The following is a 21,060-nucleotide window of genomic DNA, read 5'->3' on the forward strand; positions in this document are numbered from 1 at the left end:
TGAATGCCAATAAAAAGTACAACCATCAGTCAGTGAGACAGAGAGCTAACGAGGCAAACAGCATTAAAGGTTAGAACAGCAGACACAATGGGCTGCAATATGTAAAGCACTGTCTCACAAAGTGGTTACTAAGACTGGCATTTGGGTTGGCAATGGAAAAATCAGCCTGGAGTGAAAAAGAGAACAAGCAATGGCTGTGCCTCAACTTCTAACACTTTGATTATGCAGGTGTGGAAGAGAAAGGGGATGCTCTGCACAATATTAGCCAAAAGGTTCTGTCTGTGAGTCCACCACACGAGTATGGCCATTCACAGAAATAAGCTTGAATGCAATGTCATCTACCTATCACTACCAAAAAGATGCATGGTTAACAGGATCTGAATTAAAGCTGAGGCACAGCAATAATTGTTGCGTTGCTATCATTATAATATCTCAGATCATATTGAAATGGAACAACGCTGAGTCAGGCATCTGTGTGGGAGCAGATGGCAACACAGTGCCTCTGGGAGGTACAACTAACCCCCCTCCTCCTGTGGTCATAAACTGAGGAATAATGTTAATATGCTTACACAGGACAATTCCCACCCGAGGCCACAGATGCACTTGAAATAAAGAGGAAGTAGGTGTCTGCAGATGCCAGTGACATGAATTCCATCTCATCTTCTCAAAGGAAGAAAGCATAGCACAGCTTCAAGCCGAGGATTGTCAACTATGGTGGGCACTGAGACATCCTTCTCTGCAGCTGCTCAGGCTGGATGCATCCTACTAGGATGCTTCGTGTGCTGATCTTTCTTGGATTGAAATCTTCTTCATGATGATGGCAGAAAGAGCAAGATGGCATACTCTTCTGTCCCCCTGGAAACTTATAAACAAACTGCTCCCAAACCCTGACAATCCAAACATGCTCTTAAGAGTCAGCATGTCTGGGTAAATTAGAATTCTATCGTATTTTTTCTTCTTTGGGTTTTTTTTTTTTTTTTTTTGCGGGGGTGCGGGGTGTGTAATGTCTATGCAACACTTCTGGCAAACAAGAGGAGGGAAATTCTCTAGACAAACCTATTCAACTATTTCTTACACATTTTCCACAGGAACCTATGAGTCCCCCAAATAACTCATCATAGCTCAGTTGCAAACAGCCCGTGGGGAAGAACAGTCCATTGCCCCTTTTTCACAGTGTGCTTTTCTATCAAATTCTCCCTCTTTGTCAGGTAGAATGGAAAATCCCTCTGGTTCTGCATGGTGTCAATGGCAGGAACAGGGAGATCTTTTACAGGGAGATCACCTCTAGACAGTGACAGTCTTTCCAGCATGCAAACAATTTTGTTATTTTGGTGGGGTTTTTTTAAGTGCTCAAAAAGAGTTAGCAAGAGAAACATGCTTCAAGGAAAATGAATCAGAATCATTCTCCCTAAGAGAGAGAAAATCCCCTTGGTAAAATTTCTGAAAAGGAAAATCTGCCTTCGTCTTACCCATCTGTCACTGTATGCTGTCACTGTTTTCACATTTTCGGTCTAATTCAGGTTACAAGTTTCTTTGGCAAGAAATTTTGCCCTGTCACTCTCCCTGCAAATCAAACTGGCACGATTTTCATTATAAATGGCAGCCTCCCTGATTCTATTCGCAACATATATTCTGCATAGTAGCCATTGGAAGAGAGCAACTGCCCTTGCTTTAAAGAAGAAGGGATCTGGCTAGCGAGACTTCTTCAGTTCTGGAAAGCACTTCATAGAAGGGTGACTATCATTATAAAGCTCTCTAGCCATTTAGAGAATATACTATAAAAGCCACACTCCTCAGAGTTGCATCTTGGAGCTCTGCTTTCCCATTGCTGAAGCCACTCACCTTTCTACCCAGCTCTTGTAGTTGGGGATGTCCTTGGCGTACAGTAGTTTGTTGGAGGGAGAATCTTTCCCTAGCTTGTGCTCAGAAGTTGAGCAGGAGTCCATGAATGTCTGAGCCACCACTGATAGGCAGGCATCAGTAATACTGTTCTTGTGAATGTCAAAGACAAACTGGGGGTTCTTAATCACATTCACCCAAAAACGCAGAGGTAGACTGCAGAAGAAAAGACAGGGAATAGTCAGGTTGGGAAAACATAGTAACTACAAACAGTGCCTTGAAAATAACCTTTAGCTAGTTAGAATCCCCCCAAATGCCACAAGGCGCATACCCTCTCCATGTCTCCAAAGATAGTCATAATTTGCTGGCCATGCAAATGGGGTCTGTGCATGTGCCGCCACTGCATCACCACTGTGCATGGGCCATTGGGGGGAGTGACACTGCAGCAGGAAGCTGCATGGAGTGGCGGAGAGCAGGTAAGGACCTGCTGCACTCCCTTTTAAAGGTGCCGCTTGCTGCTCTCCACCCACCCAGCAGTGCCTAGGAGCACCTCAGTTTGTGCACGCCCCCCTCTCTCACCCCCCCTCCCCACCTCTCTTAGAGCTCATGGTTCTAAGAATGTGCAAACAGCCTTATTATGGAGCTGGGACAGTTGCTAGAGAAGGCACAAACTTCTTGACCCATTCCAAGCCAGAATTTGTCTCTCTCTTAACTAAAGCAACAGGCACAGCACCAACCTGTCCCTCTTCAAAATCCATGCAACACAGGCAAGCAGGAAATTGCCAGTGGTCATTCATTCTCTGTTATACCCTAGCGTGATTCTGTTACCCATTGTGGAGTCCCAGCACTTTCCTTCTACTGAAATTCTGGGCAGCTGAGTACAAGGAGTGCTGAGAAAGTTCAACCTGTTTTTAACTCATAGGAACATAGGAAACATAGGAACACAGGAAGCTGCCATATACTGAGTCAGACCATTGGTCTATCTAGCTCAGTATTGTCTTCACAGACTGGCAGCGGAGTCTGGCATGTGTCACTATGACCACCTTTCAGATCCCCATCCCAACGCAAAGAGTGGTAGAGACACCCCTTTCCCCAGTTCCTCACATTTCTTGGGCCTAACTCTTACTAGCAGATCCCTGCAAATTGAAAACTAGCATGTCAGGGAGGAGGCTACGTGGGGGCCCTCCTCTTGGCAATGAGTTTTCTATGTGCATAGAGGAGCATGCAAGTTCCACGAAGCCTGAAGTGGTACAGCTCAAAGACAGGTTGACCATCTCAGAAAGAGCTAGGCCTTGGTCCTCACTACATTTGTCTCCAACACCAAATGCTTGGCTCCCCAGAATTCCTATAAGATAGATGCAGGGCACATATACATCCTTTAATTTCAAGGAATGATTCCCTCAAATTGCACACTAAATTATTGCCCTGCAATAAGTGTGGGCATTAGGAAGCAGAAGCCTCCCTCTCTGGGAGAACTGGAATCCAGCCATCATTTGTGGAACTGGAATCCAGCCATCATCAGGATTCTTCCCTGTCCCCCATTCTTTCCCCTCTCAGTACCACTTCTTCCTTTAATATAGAAAGCAGAATGATAAATTGGTTCCAAGTGTTTCCATGCTCTCATATCACCATTTTAACATGTTTCTTTTTCTGCCCTGCTAATTACTGACAGTTACTAAACTATACAGACATAATTCCGCTGCCATTTAACAAATGCCAGGGATGGGAATATATTATCTTGACTCCAGTAATAGTGAGAAGAAATGCTTGCTTCACCTCACTCTTCACCATGATTTTTCTGCTACCAACTCATGTTCTCCACTTACCAGTTACTCTTCCAAGTGTGCCTGACATCATAGTCATTGATCTGGTGCTTATCTGCTTGTTCGTCTAGGAAGTCAAACATATACTTGATGGCCAGAGGCAAGGCACTTCCTCGGTGGGCTGTGCTGAAGATGGTCTCAAATAAATCATCGACAAACTTCTGTAGGGTCCCCTAGAAACAAAGAAGGAAAAATCTTTGCTCACGTGGCATCATGTGTCAGAGCAGAACAGCAGCAATGAAATGCAAGAATCATCTGCTCAGAAGTTAAAGAGCTCACTGATGATATAAGCAGAAAAGTCATCCTCTGAAACCAGGCAAAGAAGACTCACCAGTGGGAAGCAAAAGAGCCAAACAGGCCTTCACTGGATTTTACAGGTAAGATGCCCCCTACTCTTGGACCTATGCCTATTAGCAAGATTAAAGCATCACAGATAGGGAATGTATACAGAAAACACAAGGAATTGGAGTGTATAACCTGGTATAACCTGCGACTCAGGATACCAGCAAAAAACAACCCTAATATAGGATCAATAGTGGCATGCTGTCACAGAGTGCAATCATTCTGCCACTGGAATATCTAAATTTTTAAAAAGCTAACTTGGTATTGTTGGGGACATCCCCCCATTGGGGACGCCCACCCCCCAACATTAGACCCAGAGCCATCAACCCAGAATTATATGGAACCCAGGCCTGTGTCTGATTCCATTTTATAAGAGTTCAATTAAATGCCTGAACTCAGGGTGAACTGACACCCAGACCTCATGAACTGTTCTGTGAAGGAAGAGGCGATCCAGCATTGTATTGTGAAATGGGTACTCAAAGAAGCACAAAAGCCAGGCCAGAACAATCCAAATGTTAAAATCTAACTCACTATCAGATAATGGCTGTGGAAGAGGCCAGAGGCTGATCTCCCCTTTCCTGTTGCAAGAAGTCCATGTAAATCCTTGTCAATGATTACTCTGCTATACTCAATTGCTCTCTATAGAAATTCAACATAGGTAAATGCACACAAAGAAAACACCTATAGACTTTAATTCTTTACTAACACCTTAACACCTCAGGGGATCAGGCTGGCAAATCTGGGACAAGAGAAGATGCCCATTTGCAGCTCAGAGATGCAGATTTGCTTTGGGCAATGTCCTCTCCTCAAGATAGCAGTAACAGAAGATGAGATTAAGATCTCCCTGGACTGGGCTAATATCCTGACTAATTAAAAGACATTATCCAGAAGGTAACAGCATTGTCACCTTTCTGGGGACCCAAGAAGGGTGAGGATTTTTCAAATAGACCCTATGGGGATCAAAGGAAGATACAACTATAAAGAATGAGGCTTACTGGACAGAGAGCTAGCAGTCTCTTGCCTACAGGCAGTCTTTTGCCTACACGCAATCTTGTGCCTACAAGCAAGATCTGCTCATGAGCAATCCAAGGGTTTGCTGCCCAAGCTGCGGGGCTAGAGGCGGGAACTCTTTCCACGGGAGAAGGGACTGTTTGTGACTTCTGCTGTGAAGTGAGAAATCAAGACTCCCCAACCATGATACTCCCTAGCAATCTTGCCTAATAAGCATACTTGCTCAAGAGGCATCCTAGAGTTTGCTGCTAAGCCGTGGGGCAACAAGCAGGAACTCTGTCCATGGACAGGAACTCTGTGACTTCTGCTGCGCAGTGAGAAGTCAAAACGTCCCCAACCATGGTGCTCTGACTCTCAGCCTTGCTCTGAGCAAACTGCATGCTTGATGATCACTCTAAAGGCTCCTGTCCCCAGCCACAGCCTCGCTCCTTCAGCTGAAAGATCCACCGTTCCCAAGCCTCTGACCCTGGTAATATGCCACCCCACAAGCCTTGGATCCCTCCATCCTTTCCCCTCCTTCTCCTTCCCCCCACTTCCCTCTATTAATTCCTGATCTCCCCAACCCATGCCAGTCCTCAACCTTCCTTACCCCCACCCCTTTTCTGTCTATATCTAAATTCTATTAGGCTCTAGGAAGATTTAATACACACACATATGTTAGTTAGGAACACTGGGTGAATACTGGTGCTGGCTAGGGTTGAAATATTGTTAGTAATACTGATAGAATGTTCTGCTTTCTGCTCAGTAAGATTGATGTTGTTATTCTTTTATACTCAATAAAGCCCATTGAATCATTTAGGATTTGTTTGATCTCCTTTCTTCCTTGCGCCCATATCCTACATAGTCACTATATAAAAGAACTGGTCACTTGGTGACATGGATGAGACAGGCCTAATTTTGTATGCTAGCTAATGAGCATATTTAGTATACAAATCAGGCCTGGACCACAAAAGTATCCAACAAAAACATAGACAAAAATAAGCTACCCTGGTATCTAACCATGTAGGAAATTCACATAACATGTCAGTCATACACAAATCTTCACCTTAATCTTGTGTGACGGTGCAATATTAACACCATTTTACAAGTAGGGGAAATGGGCAAAAGGATAATCCTGATCTTTTAAGTTTTCTAGTTCAGTGTGTGTGTGTGTATCCCAGAAGATCATCCTATCTTCAGATGAATTTCATGCTTGGCTTGCTGAAGGGTGTGAGTTTTTACTAGGAAAGATAAAACACATGGTGCTGCTGTCTTCTGACATCCCATGTAGGATATATCTACTGAAGTATGAAATGCATTAAACGTATGAGTTAGAGTACATCTGAATGCCTCAGGTTTGTGCTAAAATTGCATGGAGTTAAATGGTAGCAGCACGGCAGCCAACTAGCAGTGAGGGAATTAATAGCTTTAGCAGATTACTACAATTTATGATTTGGTGTGGGTATAAAGCAGAAGAGAGATTCAGCTGTGCTACTTGCATGCCACACCCCACCATTAAGGTGGGATTTTTCAGCTCTCAGAATTTGACATTATTATTTTTGTTTGCTTCTGTACAAATCTTCTATTATTGACTATTTGATTCACATCAGGAACTCCTGCAGCAATTACACAGTGTGAGTAGTTCAGTATTTGTGTCCTAAACCATTGGACTTTTAAAGCTCCCTAGCCTCGGCTTTTGCTGATGCAGAGTACTGGTAAAATGAGGGCGTCTATCAAGCGTATGAACAATGAGCACAAGGGAAATCAGTGATTGCTACAACCGGAGGCTGGGATTCAGTTTTGCTTCGTCAACAGCCAGGATGCAAAACTAGTCTTTGCAGCTGTTTTCTTGGCCGGATGTAACTGGGACCAGAAATGCTTAGTTAATAGGTGAAGTGATTAAAGGAAAGATGCTGAGCCACTCATCATATCGTAAGAGGAACGAGGGCCTGGGATCATGTTTAGTCAAGTTTGGCCAACCACATGCATGCTCAACCCTTGCCCTTCATGGCTTATTAAATCCAGAAGGAGGGGCTTTTTACTAGGTCCAGCAGGTTCTAAACACCTAATTGAGAGAAGGAGTGGTCCCAGCATTATTGAAGGAAGCTATTATTCTACCACTCCTAAAGAAACCCAGTCTGGACCCAGAGGATGTAAACAACTATAGGCCTGTGGCCAATATTCCCTTCCTAGGCAAGGTGCTTGAGCGTGTTGTGGATGACCAGCTCCAGACACTCTTGGAGGAAACAGACTATCTAGATCCTTTTCAATCAGGCCCAGCTTTGGAACAAAAACTGCTTTGGTCGGCCTGTGGGATTACTTATGGAGAGAGAGAGAGAGAGAGAGAGAGAGAGAGAGAGAGAGAGAGAGAGAGAGTGCGCAACCTTGGTAACTCTCTTGGATCTCTCAGTGGCTTTCGATACCATTGACCATGGCATCGTTTTGGATAGGCTGGCCGAGTTGGGTGTGGGAGGCACTGCTTGGAGGTGGTTCCACTTCAACCTCGAGGCCCGTTCCCAAAAGGTAGTGCTGGGGGACTACTACTCAACCCCTTGGCAGTTATGCTATGGGGTTCTGCAAGGTTCCATTCTTTCCCCTATGCTGTTTAACATCTACTTGAAACTGCTGGGAGAGGTCATCAGGAGATTTGGCTTGAGGTATCATCAATATGCAGATGACACTCAGTTGTATCTCTCTTTTTCATCAGACACAGGTGAAGCGGTGACTGTCCTGAATCAGTGCTTGGATGTAGTAATGGACTGGATGAGGGTGAATAAGCTGAGACTCAATCCAGAAAAGAGAGAAGTACTGTTGGTCAGTGGTTCCTCTGCCCGGGTGAATGATGTCCAGCCTGTTCTAGATGGGGTTGCACTTCCCCAAAGGACCAATTTCGTAGTCTGGGTGTGCTCATTGATCCAGAACTGTCACTAGAGGCACTAGCCTCTGTGGCCCAGAGCACCTTTGGCTGATACGCCAAATGTGACCTTACCTGGACAGAGATAGCTTGGCCACAGTTACTCATGCTCTGGTAACCTCTCACTTAGATTACTGCAATGCACTGTATGTGGGGCTGCCTTTGAAAATGGTCGGAACACTGCAGCTGGTACAAAATAGGACTGGACATATTACGCCAGTAGTTTGTCAGCTGCACTTGCTCCCAGTCCATTTCCGGACCCAATTCAAAGTGCTGGTTTTAACCTTTAAAGCCTAAATGGCTTGGGACCGGGTTACCTGAGAGAGCGCCTTGCCCATATGTCCCTACCTGTATCTTAAGATCTTCTTTGGAGGCCTTTCTCCAGGTGCCCCTGCCAAAAAAGTTGAGGCAGGTGGCTCCCAGGGAGAGGGCCTTTCCGGGAGTTGCACCCCGTTTATGGAATAACCTCCCCAGTGAGGTTCACCTGGCTTCATCACTTTGTTCTTTTAGACACCAGGTAAAGACCTTTTTGTTCACCCAAGCCTTTTAAATTTGAGTTTTAAAATTTGACTTTTCAATTTTATCTGATTTATGAGTTTTTAATGCTGCTTTGTATTGTATTTTGTTTTTACCCCCTTTTTTGTCTGTTGAGATTTAATCTGTTAAACGTTTTTACTGTATGTATTAATCCTCTACTGTAAGCTGCCCAGAGAACAATTTGTTATGGGGTGGATAATGGTGATGATGATTTGTGAACCATCTTGAAGACCCCACAGAAGAACAGTTGGATACAAATGTTTCAAATATATACACACATACGGGGCTGATGATGTAGGCAGTAGGGCAAGGATGAGGCTCACTGATGGAGCCCGGGTTCCAATTGCCACTGGAACCCTATGGCTCTAGCAGCTGGACTATTGTGTAATACAGTTACTTCCATGGAAGCTTCAAACCTTGCATTGCTGTTCGCTGAATCAGGGCTATAGAATATTCATGTCAGGCAATAGGTTATCTCTGTATACTCTGTGGACAGGCCAGAAGGCTGACAACATGGTATTATAAAAGCCCCTTGAATTTGGTGTGACCTGTCAATCTATACTCCAGCCACACCTAAGAGTGTATCTTGAAAGTCTGCCTTCTTTCTGATTTACCTTGGTGGCTAGCAGGCGGGTCAGGTAGATTTCTGAGACCATCTTGCTGCCCCGATCACCTTCTCGTTGATCCATGTGATCATGATTCTTCACCAGATGCCATAGCTTGGTGCCACTCTCGAGGTCAGGAGTGATCATGGGGGTCCGGGAACGGAGACTGTCAGGGCTGCTGGCTGTCCGGAGCATACTCTCTGTGAGGAAACCACATTCAATGGGAATTGCCTCTCCCTCCTTTGCTGACTCACAGCCTTACTTGCCCTCCCCCTACCTCACTTCGCTTACAGCATGGCTTCTCAAACTATTTAGAGTAAACGGTGTGCTGGGCTGCTCTGTCAAGAATCTGTCAAGAGCATCTCACAAACTGGGTGGCTTTATATAACAATGAAACAACTTTTGTTGTCAGGGGATTTACAGTCTTGATGGACAGTAAGTGATAGCTGTTCTGATCTAAGGCCTGTCCAACTGTGGAGGCCTTACAAGCATCACAAGCCTTACACTGCCTTTACCAATGACAATATCATGCCACTGGTAAGTATATGAAGTATCTTCCCATTCTAAATAGTTCCTTCCGCAAGCTAGACATCTCTACTGCCTGTGAAACTTGGCAACCCTGTACCACATTGAAGGCAAAGGGAATAGAACGAGATAGTGCACACTGAAAAACATTTTAATTCAGATCACATTTCTAAAAATATTCTACAAAACAATACATTAAAATGCTTCTTCAATACATCTTTAAATGTTGTAGCTTCATGCTTCATTCCTCCCAGCAAAGTACTAATTTCAAGATGCCTACAGTTCTGTCATACACAAGGTATCTCCATCAACTAGCAAGGAACCTTATCCTTGCAAGATTGTCTTATCTGAAAATGACCTCAGTGATGATTCTGTCTGGTACCTTGCTTTAATTCTGGTTAGTTACATCTGAAAAAAGTGTGCATTTCAGTGAAGAAATGCACATTTTGAAGATGTAACTAACCAGAATCAAAGCAAGGTACCAGACAGAGGAAGGAGGCATAGCTTAGTGGTAGAGCATCTGCTTTGCAATCCCTGGCATCTCCAGATAGAGCTAGGAAAGCCCTGCCTGAAACCTTAGAGCTGCTAATAGTCAGTGCAGACACTACTGAGCCAGATGGACTAATGTCCTGACTCCATATAAAGCAGCTCCCTGTGCTCCTATGGGGGTAGTAGGAGGGCCAGACTATAAAGCTGCATGACTGTGTCTGTGTGCTTGATTTTTCTAATGTCAACAGGAAACATGGAGGGCCCAACTGATCCCGAGACTGCAACAGAGCTGGGGGTCATGTGAACCACACCAATATGTTTTGTATGAGAAGGTCCCAAACTCAGTCTCTGGCATTTCCAATGAAAATGATTTGAAAAGAGTTCAGCCTGAGACCTTGGAGAGCTGCTGACAGTCAGTCCTCACTGGGTCAGATGGATCAAAGGTCTGATATGGCCTACGGTTGCTCTTAAGATGGGACTTGAAATGGACAGTACAGCTCCTCAACTGGTACAATGAATAGGCCTGCAAGCAATCCTGAGACAGGCTGGGACAACGTTCTCTTCCAAGAGACATCTGAAGAGGCTTAATTCAAAAAGCCACACTGCCCCTTTTCTGGTCCGCCTTTGCTTAGGGAGACAAGGGTGTCCCTAGTCCCCAGACTGTCCCCGATTTCCAAAGCAAGTAGGGAACCATGCTTTTCCTTTTACTTACCGTATCTGCTGAGTGACTTGGTGAAAGTGGAGGAGTTGGAGATGTTATAGGCAGAATTCTGCTTGGGCACCAGTGCAACAGAGGAGCCATCTGTCACCTATGGAAAAGGTTACCAAAACCAAAACTGAAATAGCTTTTAAGATCCACAGCCTCACCTCAACAGCACTGATCCCTGACCAAGGCAAACTGTAATCCCAATGGTAATTGCCTATTCAATGGGTTCTCAAAACCTCCTACAAAAAGGAGTTCTTCTCTGGGATGCCTGCACTAGAATTAAAATAATTCCTCCAAGACAAAGTGTTATGTCTTGATTGTGAGTGAACTGGCTCTATTAGACTTCTCTGGGGAAAACAGACTTCTACCAATGACCGTTATGCTGCTTTACCTCACCAGAACTCACACATTTCCCTGTTAAAGACCAAGGTTTTCACCAAACCTCTTGCTCTGCCTCCTCTTACTGCAGAAGGCCACAACCTGCCAGACCACTGCCTACAGAAGGGACAGATGTAAATCTCAGCACAAAGAGTACGCTTTCCTCTCCCCGCCCCCCCCCCCACCCCGCAGTTCAAATTAGCCACCAAGGAAGTAGGTAATGGGAGAGGGAGAGGAAGCTATGTAGGTCACTGATGCCCTATCCTTGGCTACTGAAACTTGCACAACTTGCAGACTATCCACCACGAATCTAGTCTAGCCTTTCCCTTCCCCACAGTAGGAAATTAATGACAGGGACTGTCCAGAGTGCCCATCTCTCACACTCACATCGCTCTCAAACCCAGTGGACAACCACACCTGGTAATGGGCGAGAGTGTTGAGTCTTTTCCAGTCATTGTCGATCTTTGTGGTTACATCTTCATCTTGCAGTATTATCCGAGCCATCCTGCCCTGCCGCCACTCTGCACCGATGGAAGAGAAGGGCATGGGGTCACTGGGGATCGTGCTCACTTTGGACAGATCACAGAACGAAAGGCATGGAGAGCGTGTGAATGAGGCGTGGCACCAACAGTTTTTAAAAGCCACACCCCACTTTAAACCCTCTATCATCTTCTGAGCAGCTGTGGCTAGCAAAAGCCATGCTAAAGAGATCAGCAAAACATTTGGAAATAGTATCGCTGACCCGGCTTCTCCTCCCTGTGCTCCAAAAGGGAAAAGGGGAGCACTGGACAGTACTGTTCTACTTTCCCAAGTTCGTGACTCTCAAAGCAACAGAAAAGACCCTCAAGCCCTCCCTCCCATTAGCCTTCTAATTTTATGTCTTGTGGGTCTGACATTTTCCCTGGCCACTCACTATTTCAGCCAATGGGAACGTGATGGGTTTCTCTACAATCTAGGGTCTAATACTCTACTCAGGTCATTCACAGGAACTTTAAAAAGAAGTTGTAGCTCTCTTTTTCTCTGAAGGTGTTACTGGTTGGGGTCTTTACAAAATGCAGAGCTTAGAAGACTGAAGTGTAGGACACTGGATCTTAGCCCCACTTACATTCCACTCCACAACATTAAAAGCTGAACTAGCTCTGCATGTACACACCGAGAATATTTTCTCCTGAGGGAGACTGGAGGAAGACCCTGCTTGAACACTGATGATATCTAAGGCAGAAACAACACGTGCCAAAATCAGGCTCATTTGTTTAAACCCATACCTGTCCCAATTAGGGAGTGGAGGGGCAATATTTAGAGCAAACGGGATGCAGAAATGTGGAGCACTAAATCCTCCCTTGCTCACCATTTGCCTTCACACAGTCTCTCCTGCAAGTCTGTTTTATTCCAGATGGGCTCACTTCTGGTATCAGAGCCCAGCTGAGGAAAAACGCACCAGCAAGGTGAGGCTATGGGAAAGTGAGCTATGGGCAGAAGAAAGCTTAGCAGGCTCCACCCACATAGGCTCCTTTTGCTATTGGATCCTGATTAAAACAAACAGCTCTGCCACCACCACATCACAAGTAGCTTTAGCCTAAGTGAGTATCATAACTGAACTCACAGAATAATTTTTCCTCTGGTCAAACTGCCAGGTAGAATGGCTGTCATTTCCTTACTAGAGGCACCTGGGTTTGTTTTCTGAAATGTTTTCTCCTGCAGGTAAGGCCCTTCTGCCCTCTACTTGGAGAATGCTATCATTTGGGAGATGTGAGTGAATCTGTTATCGGGGATCCAATTTTAGTGTTGTTCAAAGAAATGTGCCTGACACCATCACGTGTCATTTGATCTTAGAGAGCCACATTTCCATGCACAGTTGGCTTGTGAATATCCTATGCACTTCATATCATGAATCGCACAATGTATTTGCAACCAATGGTACACAAACAGCAGGATGAAGTGCCCCTCTCCACCAAGTCAAAGCAGATATGGGCATGGTCCATCTCTCCCTGCCCCAAAGCTCTTCAAGACACATGCTGATTTGTGGTCCCTGTTCCAGCTAACACAGAGTGGAAACATACAAGCATCTTTTTCACCCAATGAAAATATGATAACTGTCACTTAGTATGAAACTACCACAAGCTTCTAGAAACCCTGAAATAACATGCAGGGAAGTACCCATCAGCAGAAATATATGCTCACATGATACACTCATCACATGGCAAATTAAATATGAACTAGGTATGTGAATCCACCCTTGCTCTGCACTGACCACACAGGAAACAATTCTGTCTCTGCCGCTCACCCAGATCCATGTCTCCTGCTTTTGGTCTCTGGGAGTATGGCACTCCCTTGTACACAGCATCCAGCAGCTTCTCCTTCACTTGTGTGATGGTGTCACAGTTCAGGACCTTGACTGGGATCTCAGGAGCATTTTCATTCTCAGGGTTCACACAGTTTAGAGTCTGCACAAAAAAAGAAAATAAATATACCTGTGTCACACTGCACTACAGTTGTATAATGGGTGTGTGTGTGTGTGTGTGTGTGCGTGCGCGTGCGCACACGTGTGCAGAAGGAGATGGATGAGGGGAAATGCTGTGATCAAAATTCCTTGGAAATTCTTTACACCTTCCCCATCATTAGGCAAATCGTTTAGGGGAACTCAAGTTTGTACAGCAGAACCTTCTTACCACAATGGCATCAGCTCCATCCAAGAGGATTCCAGGGAACCAGGTTCTATTGTTCTGACTTTTCTAGAACAGTATTACCCTTGAGCATAAAACGTGCCTTGGTCTTTCAGACTATCTGGTCGAGTACTCTGTCTCCCAAGGGTGGCGGGCCATATGTTGCAGAAAGCTCACAGGCAAGACATGGTGTCCAGGCTCATTTCCTCTCATCATGGGTGTTCCATTGGGTTTCTCATGTTATGGACAAGAAATTCCTATCATTCTCAAATATGGGACATAACAGGGAGCTTTCCTGACCAGGATATGCACTGAATTATCACAGCATTTAGAAGGGGAGTAACATATATGTAACGTTGGGCTGGTACATCAGACAACAGTATTTTAACTGCCTTCCATTCTTTCTCTGGTCGCAACCTTTCTCTTTCACTCCCCCTGGTCCAGGTGTATGGAGCATCGACTCTGTTAAATAGCTGCACCTAGCAGGATCCTGGTAAGAACCTTGTCAAGTCTCCCACTTTCACTAACCAGCATTTTGTAGTCAATCTGTTGACGGATGAGCTTATCTTCACTTAGGGAGTAGCGGGCCTCTCCAGTGATGGCATCAATGGGTCCCTTCTCCATCTGCTGTTTGATGGCACAGTAAAGCATAAACAGCGGTTCACCTGCACACTCCTAAAGAGAAGGAGGAAGGAAAAATGAGAGGGCATCACATATAACTCTCAAGTATCCACTTCCAAAAAAGCTTTTGATACCTAGAAGAAATGGGAAATTTTGAGTTTCAGAATCAAACATGAATCAGAGACTGATTTAATTAAACTTTATTCCCATGTTACTATAATAATGTCTGCTTTGGAAAGCATTTGTTGGAGAAAAAATAGTTTAAGTGCATATATAGAAGTGACCACTGTTGTCATAAGATCAAGAGTTGGCTACTTATTCAGCTCTTTATTGCCTTTGGAACATGTCCATTTGCTTTGGTATGGCCCCTCATTTAATGGCTGGCCCCAAACAGCAGCTCTTTGCACAAGGATCTCAGCTTCCTCTGAAAAAACTCTCTTTTAAACACATGAATTTTAAGTGAATAGCTCCAACTATCTTTTTCTTGAGGCGGGGGGATGATATAGTACTTTCAGAATATACATAATCTAGAAATTATAAAGCGTATGTTGAAGCAAACCTAACCTTACCCACGACAGTGAAAAAGCATGAATGAATTGGATAAATGTAAGGGTTTCACTAAAGATCCCAGAGCTACAGGGATGATGTCCTGATGTCTTTACAAAGGCTAAACTCAATTGAGGAGAACTCAGCTCTTCTCAGCAAAGAGGAATGGATAGGCATATGTGCAAAGTCTTGAGAGAAGTGTAAAACCAAAACCTATCTCAAATGTTCTTCCACGGCAGGCATCTGAATTTTCTACAAGTAACCAATTACATTCCACAAGCAGATCAATGGGCCAGATATCCCAAGATCAAACTCTTGCAGTGGCCTGGAGAAGCTTCTTCTATAACACAATCACAATGCAATCCATTCTAGACAGTTCATTCCAAGCTTCCAGCAGCATAAAGTTTGTCTCCAAACTGAGCATAAATCTGAATCCTCTATGAATTTGTCTTAAAATCAAGGAATAATGCCCATGGGTGCTATATGAGAAGCTCTGGTGTTGCTGCTGAGTTCCCAACTAACAAGCACGACTCAATTCTCCTGTACCAGTAAGAGAAACAACACAATTCTGCCATTATTGTAGAACTTGTCATGTGACCCACTTTCAGATCTCTTTAGAATAACATCCCGCCGCCAAGAGCTCAAATATGAGCCCAATCTTGTACAGTCAGTTACCCATTATTAAAGTAGATTGTAACTGAGATATAGAAGCAGGGGAGAAGAGATAGACATTAATGGGATGAAGGTCAATGGTGCTTCAGAAGTAAACCAGGGAGAGATTGTCCCGGTGCTTTGAAAACTGGTATCAGTGCAGAAAGATGTTAACAGTCCTTGGATCAGGCCTATTATGCTGCCACACTGTTGGTCCCCCAAAGGCTGCCGTAACGCCTGGCACAGCCTTTTATCTCAGACAGAATGGAGATGAAAGCAGGAAGGGTAGGGACAAAAATCCCAAGCAACCTCAATCCCATCAGCTCTTTGCATGCTGGCCGCCACAACAACAAATTCTACTTTGGTGCAAAGTGCGCCTGCTCCCTCTGTCACCATATGCTGTTAGCATCTCGTTAGCATCTGTGGTAATTAAAGAGACAGCTGCTAACGAGCAGGAACAGGCATACATCATCCCTAGACCTTCCGACAACATGCCTGTCTTTGAAATTATGTTTCATTTGCAAACTTGGCTTCATTAAGTCTGCTTGGGGGAAAAAAAGAAAGGCAGAGAGAGAACCAATGTGGGTGCTATGCTGTTTATTAATAACTGTCTTGTCTCATCATAATGCACAAGCCAAATGATGACCATAAGTTAATAGGCACACATGGCAATTAAGTTCCAGCATAGGAAGGATCTCCTACATTTGCCTTCATCCCTCTTCCAGGTGAGGTAAAAAATATAAGTCTCTTCAAAGGAGGTTTTTGATTGCTTATAAAAGCTAACCGCAAACCATTCAGCCAGGAAAAAGCAACACAGACGGGGAATAAATTGAAGATGGCTTCTTGGTCACATCTCGTTTGTCTGTTGCATTCTCTCAGCACACAGTTTTGTACCACTTGCAGTCATCTGAGAAGCTGTGCTTTGCTTTGGGTCTGAGGTGCCTGACCTTTCATCAGGGCTGTTAAAAGGCATGGATTGCTTTTTTTAAAAGATCACCTCTGATGGCTACACATTTAACATTCTCAGTCCAGAAAAGTTCTCTACATCTCATTCCTTATACAATGGACCACCAATGGGGGTGCTTTGTGTTCTTTAATGCTCTAAATTGGTATTAACAAATTAGTCACTTGGTTGCATTGCTGACTGCTCTTGAACTGTCTGACTGATTATCAGCCACAGAGGAGCACTCAGGAGCAGGGTGTCATCATGCAACACGGGAAGAATTTGCTATCAGATTATCAGGCTCAATATTTGTTTGCATTGGAAAGTGGGAGGATTTGGTATGGAATTTCTAAAGAGTAGATTGTAGTTTCAAGATAACAATGATACAGCATGGTACAACGATACATAGAAACAGGCCACTTTATTTGCTGTAAATGAACTCAACATGAGTACAATATTATGCCAACTAATGTTAGCCTGCTCTTTATTAGTCACTCTGGAATTACTTTGCCTTCTTTGTCAAGAGGGACATGAGCAGAACAGAGTTTGCTGAGTCCCTCACTGTGCCATGCCACACCAGAATTACCAAGAGGCCCTTCCGTGGTAAAATGTTTCTATCATAGAGACTAGATCCTCCTTGCCACTCTTGTGGAATCATCTGTGACCTTAGTGCATTCTGTGTTCTCCAAGGGGTAGATGGGGTTCTTCCTGTCCTCCAGCTTCTACTCGCTGCCAACCTGACTTTGCAGGGGTAGTATGGAGGATCAGGCAATAGAAGATAGATAGATAGATAGATAGATAGATAGATAGATAGATAGATAGATAGATAGATAGATAGCAGAGCTGTAGATCCTGGCACAGTAATGACCTCATTGGCAAGTATAGTTTTGAGAGCTCCCCCTTCCTTTGGAGGGGCAGTGTTGAACCCGCAGAACTCATCTATGAGCCTAAGCCTAGAGAACATCACAGATATCTTGAGAGTTATTTGACCAGAAGAGTTCAAAGGGAGAGAAACTCACTGTCACCGTGGTTGCCCTTGCAAACACTACAACTCCCATCAGCCCCCAGACCTCTCTTTCATTCCAGTTAGCAGAGCTGAAGGGATGCAAAAGGAGGGGGAGAGCCCCTTGTATGTTTTTCACTACTCTTGTGCTGCACACCAGAGCAATGGAGGGAGGAGAAGCCCACCTCTCCACTACTGTGGCCGACAGCCACCAGTCTCGTAGCTATTGATAGACCTGTCCTCCATGAATTTGTCTAAGCTCCTTTTAAAGCCATCCAAACTGGTGGCCATCACCACATCCCATGGCAAAGAATATCATAGATTAATTATGCGCTGTATGAAAAAGTAGGGATGAAAAGGTCATTTACTGAGCCTCAGACTGGCTCAGGCACAATCTAACTTCTTACAGACTTTTTCGAGAATGTCATATGATTATGTCTGTGCAATCAGTAGGGAACAAGTGTTTGTGAAATGAAACTCATGGCTCACAGCCCAGTTCCTGGTATAAAAGAATCTCATGCAAAGCAAACAATTGAGCAAAAAACCTACTGACAACTTGCTGCTCTAACTGATAGTTTGGAGAGGGGAGAGTGAGAGGGCTTCCCTAATAGGAATATGCAGAACCAGTTCATGATCAAACCGGTCTACTGTGAACCGGGCTGGTTCAAAGGTTTGATCACAAACCGCTCTGCGAACCAGTTCAAGCTGGTTCATCGATTTGACCAGCCCAGCTGGTGGGTTTGACCAGACTAGTTCATTGAACAGTAGTTCAGGCCAAATTTGGGCCAAACTACCAGTCCATGTACACCCCTATTCCCTAAACCCTGGAAGTATAACTTTTCCTGGATATAGGATTTTAAGAGCTGTCTTCTTCTTCATAGTACTTTACACAAAATATGAGACCTTGGCAACTTTCTTTCATGAGAACTTTGTTTCCATTTCATAGTTAAAGTGAAATGCAAAATGTTGAAGATCAATGTGATTAGGTGACTTATGAAACGTTTATATGGAGCCAGACCATTGGTCTATCTAATCTAAAAGTGTTTGTCATAATGACAGCAGCCCTCCAAGGTCTCAGATAAAAGACCTTTCCACACTTGCTGTCTGAGGCCCTTTTAAATGAATATGCATGGGTTTGAACCAGTGGCTTTCTGCATGCAAATACGTGCTCTGCCACTGATCTTTCCTACAAACCAGGAGGATTGAGGTAATAGGCCAGATGATCTCTGGCTCTTAAGGAGCCAAAGCTTTTTCTTCACTTGGCAAGCCAACTAGAGAGCACCCTTCTTGTGGTTACCCCGTCAACAGATTTTCAAACTGTGTTACCTGGACAGCATGGAGAAGGCAGTCTGGCTGTAGATCCTAGCTCTGTGAAAAGCATATGGAACAGCCAAAGCATATGGGAAAACCAAAGACAAAATGCTTTTGAAATAACCCCCCTCCCCCACCCCACCCCTAAAGATTAAGAGAAGCTGCAGGATGCAGAGGCATGTGTAAATGTTGGCATTTGCATGTGAGTGCCTATGCCGATGTGGAAAGGAGGCCTGAGGCAGCATGAGCCAAACTAGCTAACGCTCACACTGTCTTATTGATGAGATTTAGCTCATCAGGCACCTAATATTGTGCATTTTTCAATGCTCCTCTTTATCTGTTTTGCTCTCCCATTCCCTGGGATGGCTCATTAGAAGGCTGATGAATGGTGCTTGAGGCCTCAACAAAAGCACCACTGCCAGGGCCTACTGATTCCATGATGGCTGCTTATCTGCACCTTTGCCACAAGAAATATCCAGGCAGAGGGAGAAAAAATTCTACCTAAAGGGGTGCTGCCTGGTCATCAGTATAAAATTCATCCCTCAGGTGACTGCCAGGGTGCTTCCCTTTCCTTTCCTTCACAGCATCTAGATGTTATTCTGTAGCTGTCATGTGGAATTAACAATAATCTTCTAGGTCCCTGTATAGTAGGGTGGGGACAATTATGCCAATTGGAGGGCAAATGGGCCAGCCATATGAGATTATCTGAGGTATCCTCAGTGTGGCAAACTAGAGCTTCTAGAAACTCTTTCTCCAGGGAACAGCCGGAAGCAGCCAACACTGCCTTTCTTTCCTTCCCTCACTCTGGTCATAAATACCACAATTTTCAGTAGAAAGGCTGCGGCGGGCACGTTATTAAAAGTTGTTTACTGCCACCTGCGGCATTTACGCCGATGCGACATTTTCGCTAGAATTCAGGATCAAGCTGCAAATCTTAAGCGTTCAACACAACCGAAAAAATAATGCATGACGTCCCCCTCTAACTGCGGCATTTATGCCGATGCAGTGTTTCTGCTGGGTTTTTGCAATTTTTCCGGCTTTTCCCCATTATTGCAGCATTTGCCCGATGTGGCGTTTCTGTCCAAAATTATGGTAGCTCATGTTGGCCCAAAGACATAGATCCAAATCCTTCCTCTCTGAGGCCCAAGGACATGTTTTAACAAAAGTCAGCAAACAACTGTGCATGCAGAAAATGCAAACACATTCACCTGGCTGATTTACATACATATTTGCTACTACTTGGGGTAGAGGGGAGAACCATATGTTTCCTTGCTGGCAAACTGCTTGCTGCAAAACCTGTTCTAAGCATCCTGACTACTACCTCTCATCTCACAACACCTGCAGTCCTCATCCCCTAAAGCCAATCAGAGAAATAAAGAGACATTAAGTTGGCCCTTTTCTCTTTAAGACAATACAAACACTGACTTGTGGAACATGTTCTTCCATTATCTTGCCAAGATTTAGCATTAGGGATCTCACTTACCCTGCCTTAAAGACACACCCTGTCTTAGCCTCTGCTCCAAAAGGGCTTCTGCTGTTGCTTGGAGAATTTCTTCCCCAGATGGGAGTCAACCCTCACTGCCAGTTTTAAACATTCCTCAAACACTGATGGGACTAGGAAATACAGTGGAGTGAAGGTAGGTGTTCAGGACACACACTTGGCCCAAAAGACATCTTGTACGAGATGAAACACCTGAAGAGGTCTAACTACCAAATCAGAACAATGAACTAAACTACAGATGTATTTCTCAGGGCAGTATGTCCATAGGGAAACCTAGGCTATGCCCCTTACTATTGTGTGAGGGAAATGTAATAAACCAATCTCTCTCTATGATATGCTACTACACCAGGGGTTTTTTTTACTAGCCTTTTAAAATTGCCAAGCTTCCTACCACTGCAGGCAAAATAAAAGCCAGTCAAGGCTCCTTTCTCTCCTTACAGGTTGCCAGAAGTGTAAAAGCACTGCCCCTTGACAGAAAGATCTGCAGCTCAGAGGCAACACTTCCATTAAGTGAAGTGGTGAGCAGCATCCTGTACAAGCCCAGGTGACACTTCCGCCTGCTCAGTGCTGGTGAAAATACTGCCCTTAATCTGCTGAGTTCAATTCTGCAATATATAGACATATAGAATCTGCGGGAGAGTCAAATACATCCAGGTCCCATACTTCTACAGTG

General features: G+C 44.5%; 1 protein-coding gene across 13 annotated transcripts in view; it reads right to left on the bottom strand.

Annotated features, from left to right (window-relative positions):
- Positions 1 to 21,060, bottom strand: part of PLXNA1 (plexin A1) — a 423,385-nt gene that overhangs the window by 16,476 nt on the left and 385,849 nt on the right. For 12 of the 13 annotated variants that reach the window (XM_053299219.1, XM_053299220.1, XM_053299222.1 and 9 more), the window contains 7 exons: positions 14,340 to 14,486; positions 13,433 to 13,592; positions 11,566 to 11,717; positions 10,777 to 10,873; positions 9,060 to 9,250; positions 3,666 to 3,835; positions 1,843 to 2,055 (listed from right to left, as the gene is read on the bottom strand). In XM_053299219.1, the coding sequence (XP_053155194.1) occupies positions 1,843 to 2,055; positions 3,666 to 3,835; positions 9,060 to 9,250; positions 10,777 to 10,873; positions 11,566 to 11,717; positions 13,433 to 13,592; positions 14,340 to 14,486 (1,130 nt within the window). The remainder of the gene's footprint in view (positions 1 to 1,842; positions 2,056 to 3,665; positions 3,836 to 9,059; positions 9,251 to 10,776; positions 10,874 to 11,565; positions 11,718 to 13,432; positions 13,593 to 14,339; positions 14,487 to 21,060) is intronic. The other variant, XM_053299225.1, reaches the window with a different exon arrangement.

Source organism: Hemicordylus capensis, chromosome 2, assembly GCF_027244095.1.
Source record: "Hemicordylus capensis ecotype Gifberg chromosome 2, rHemCap1.1.pri, whole genome shotgun sequence".
In the NCBI taxonomy this organism is placed as follows: Eukaryota; Metazoa; Chordata; class Lepidosauria; order Squamata; family Cordylidae; genus Hemicordylus; species Hemicordylus capensis.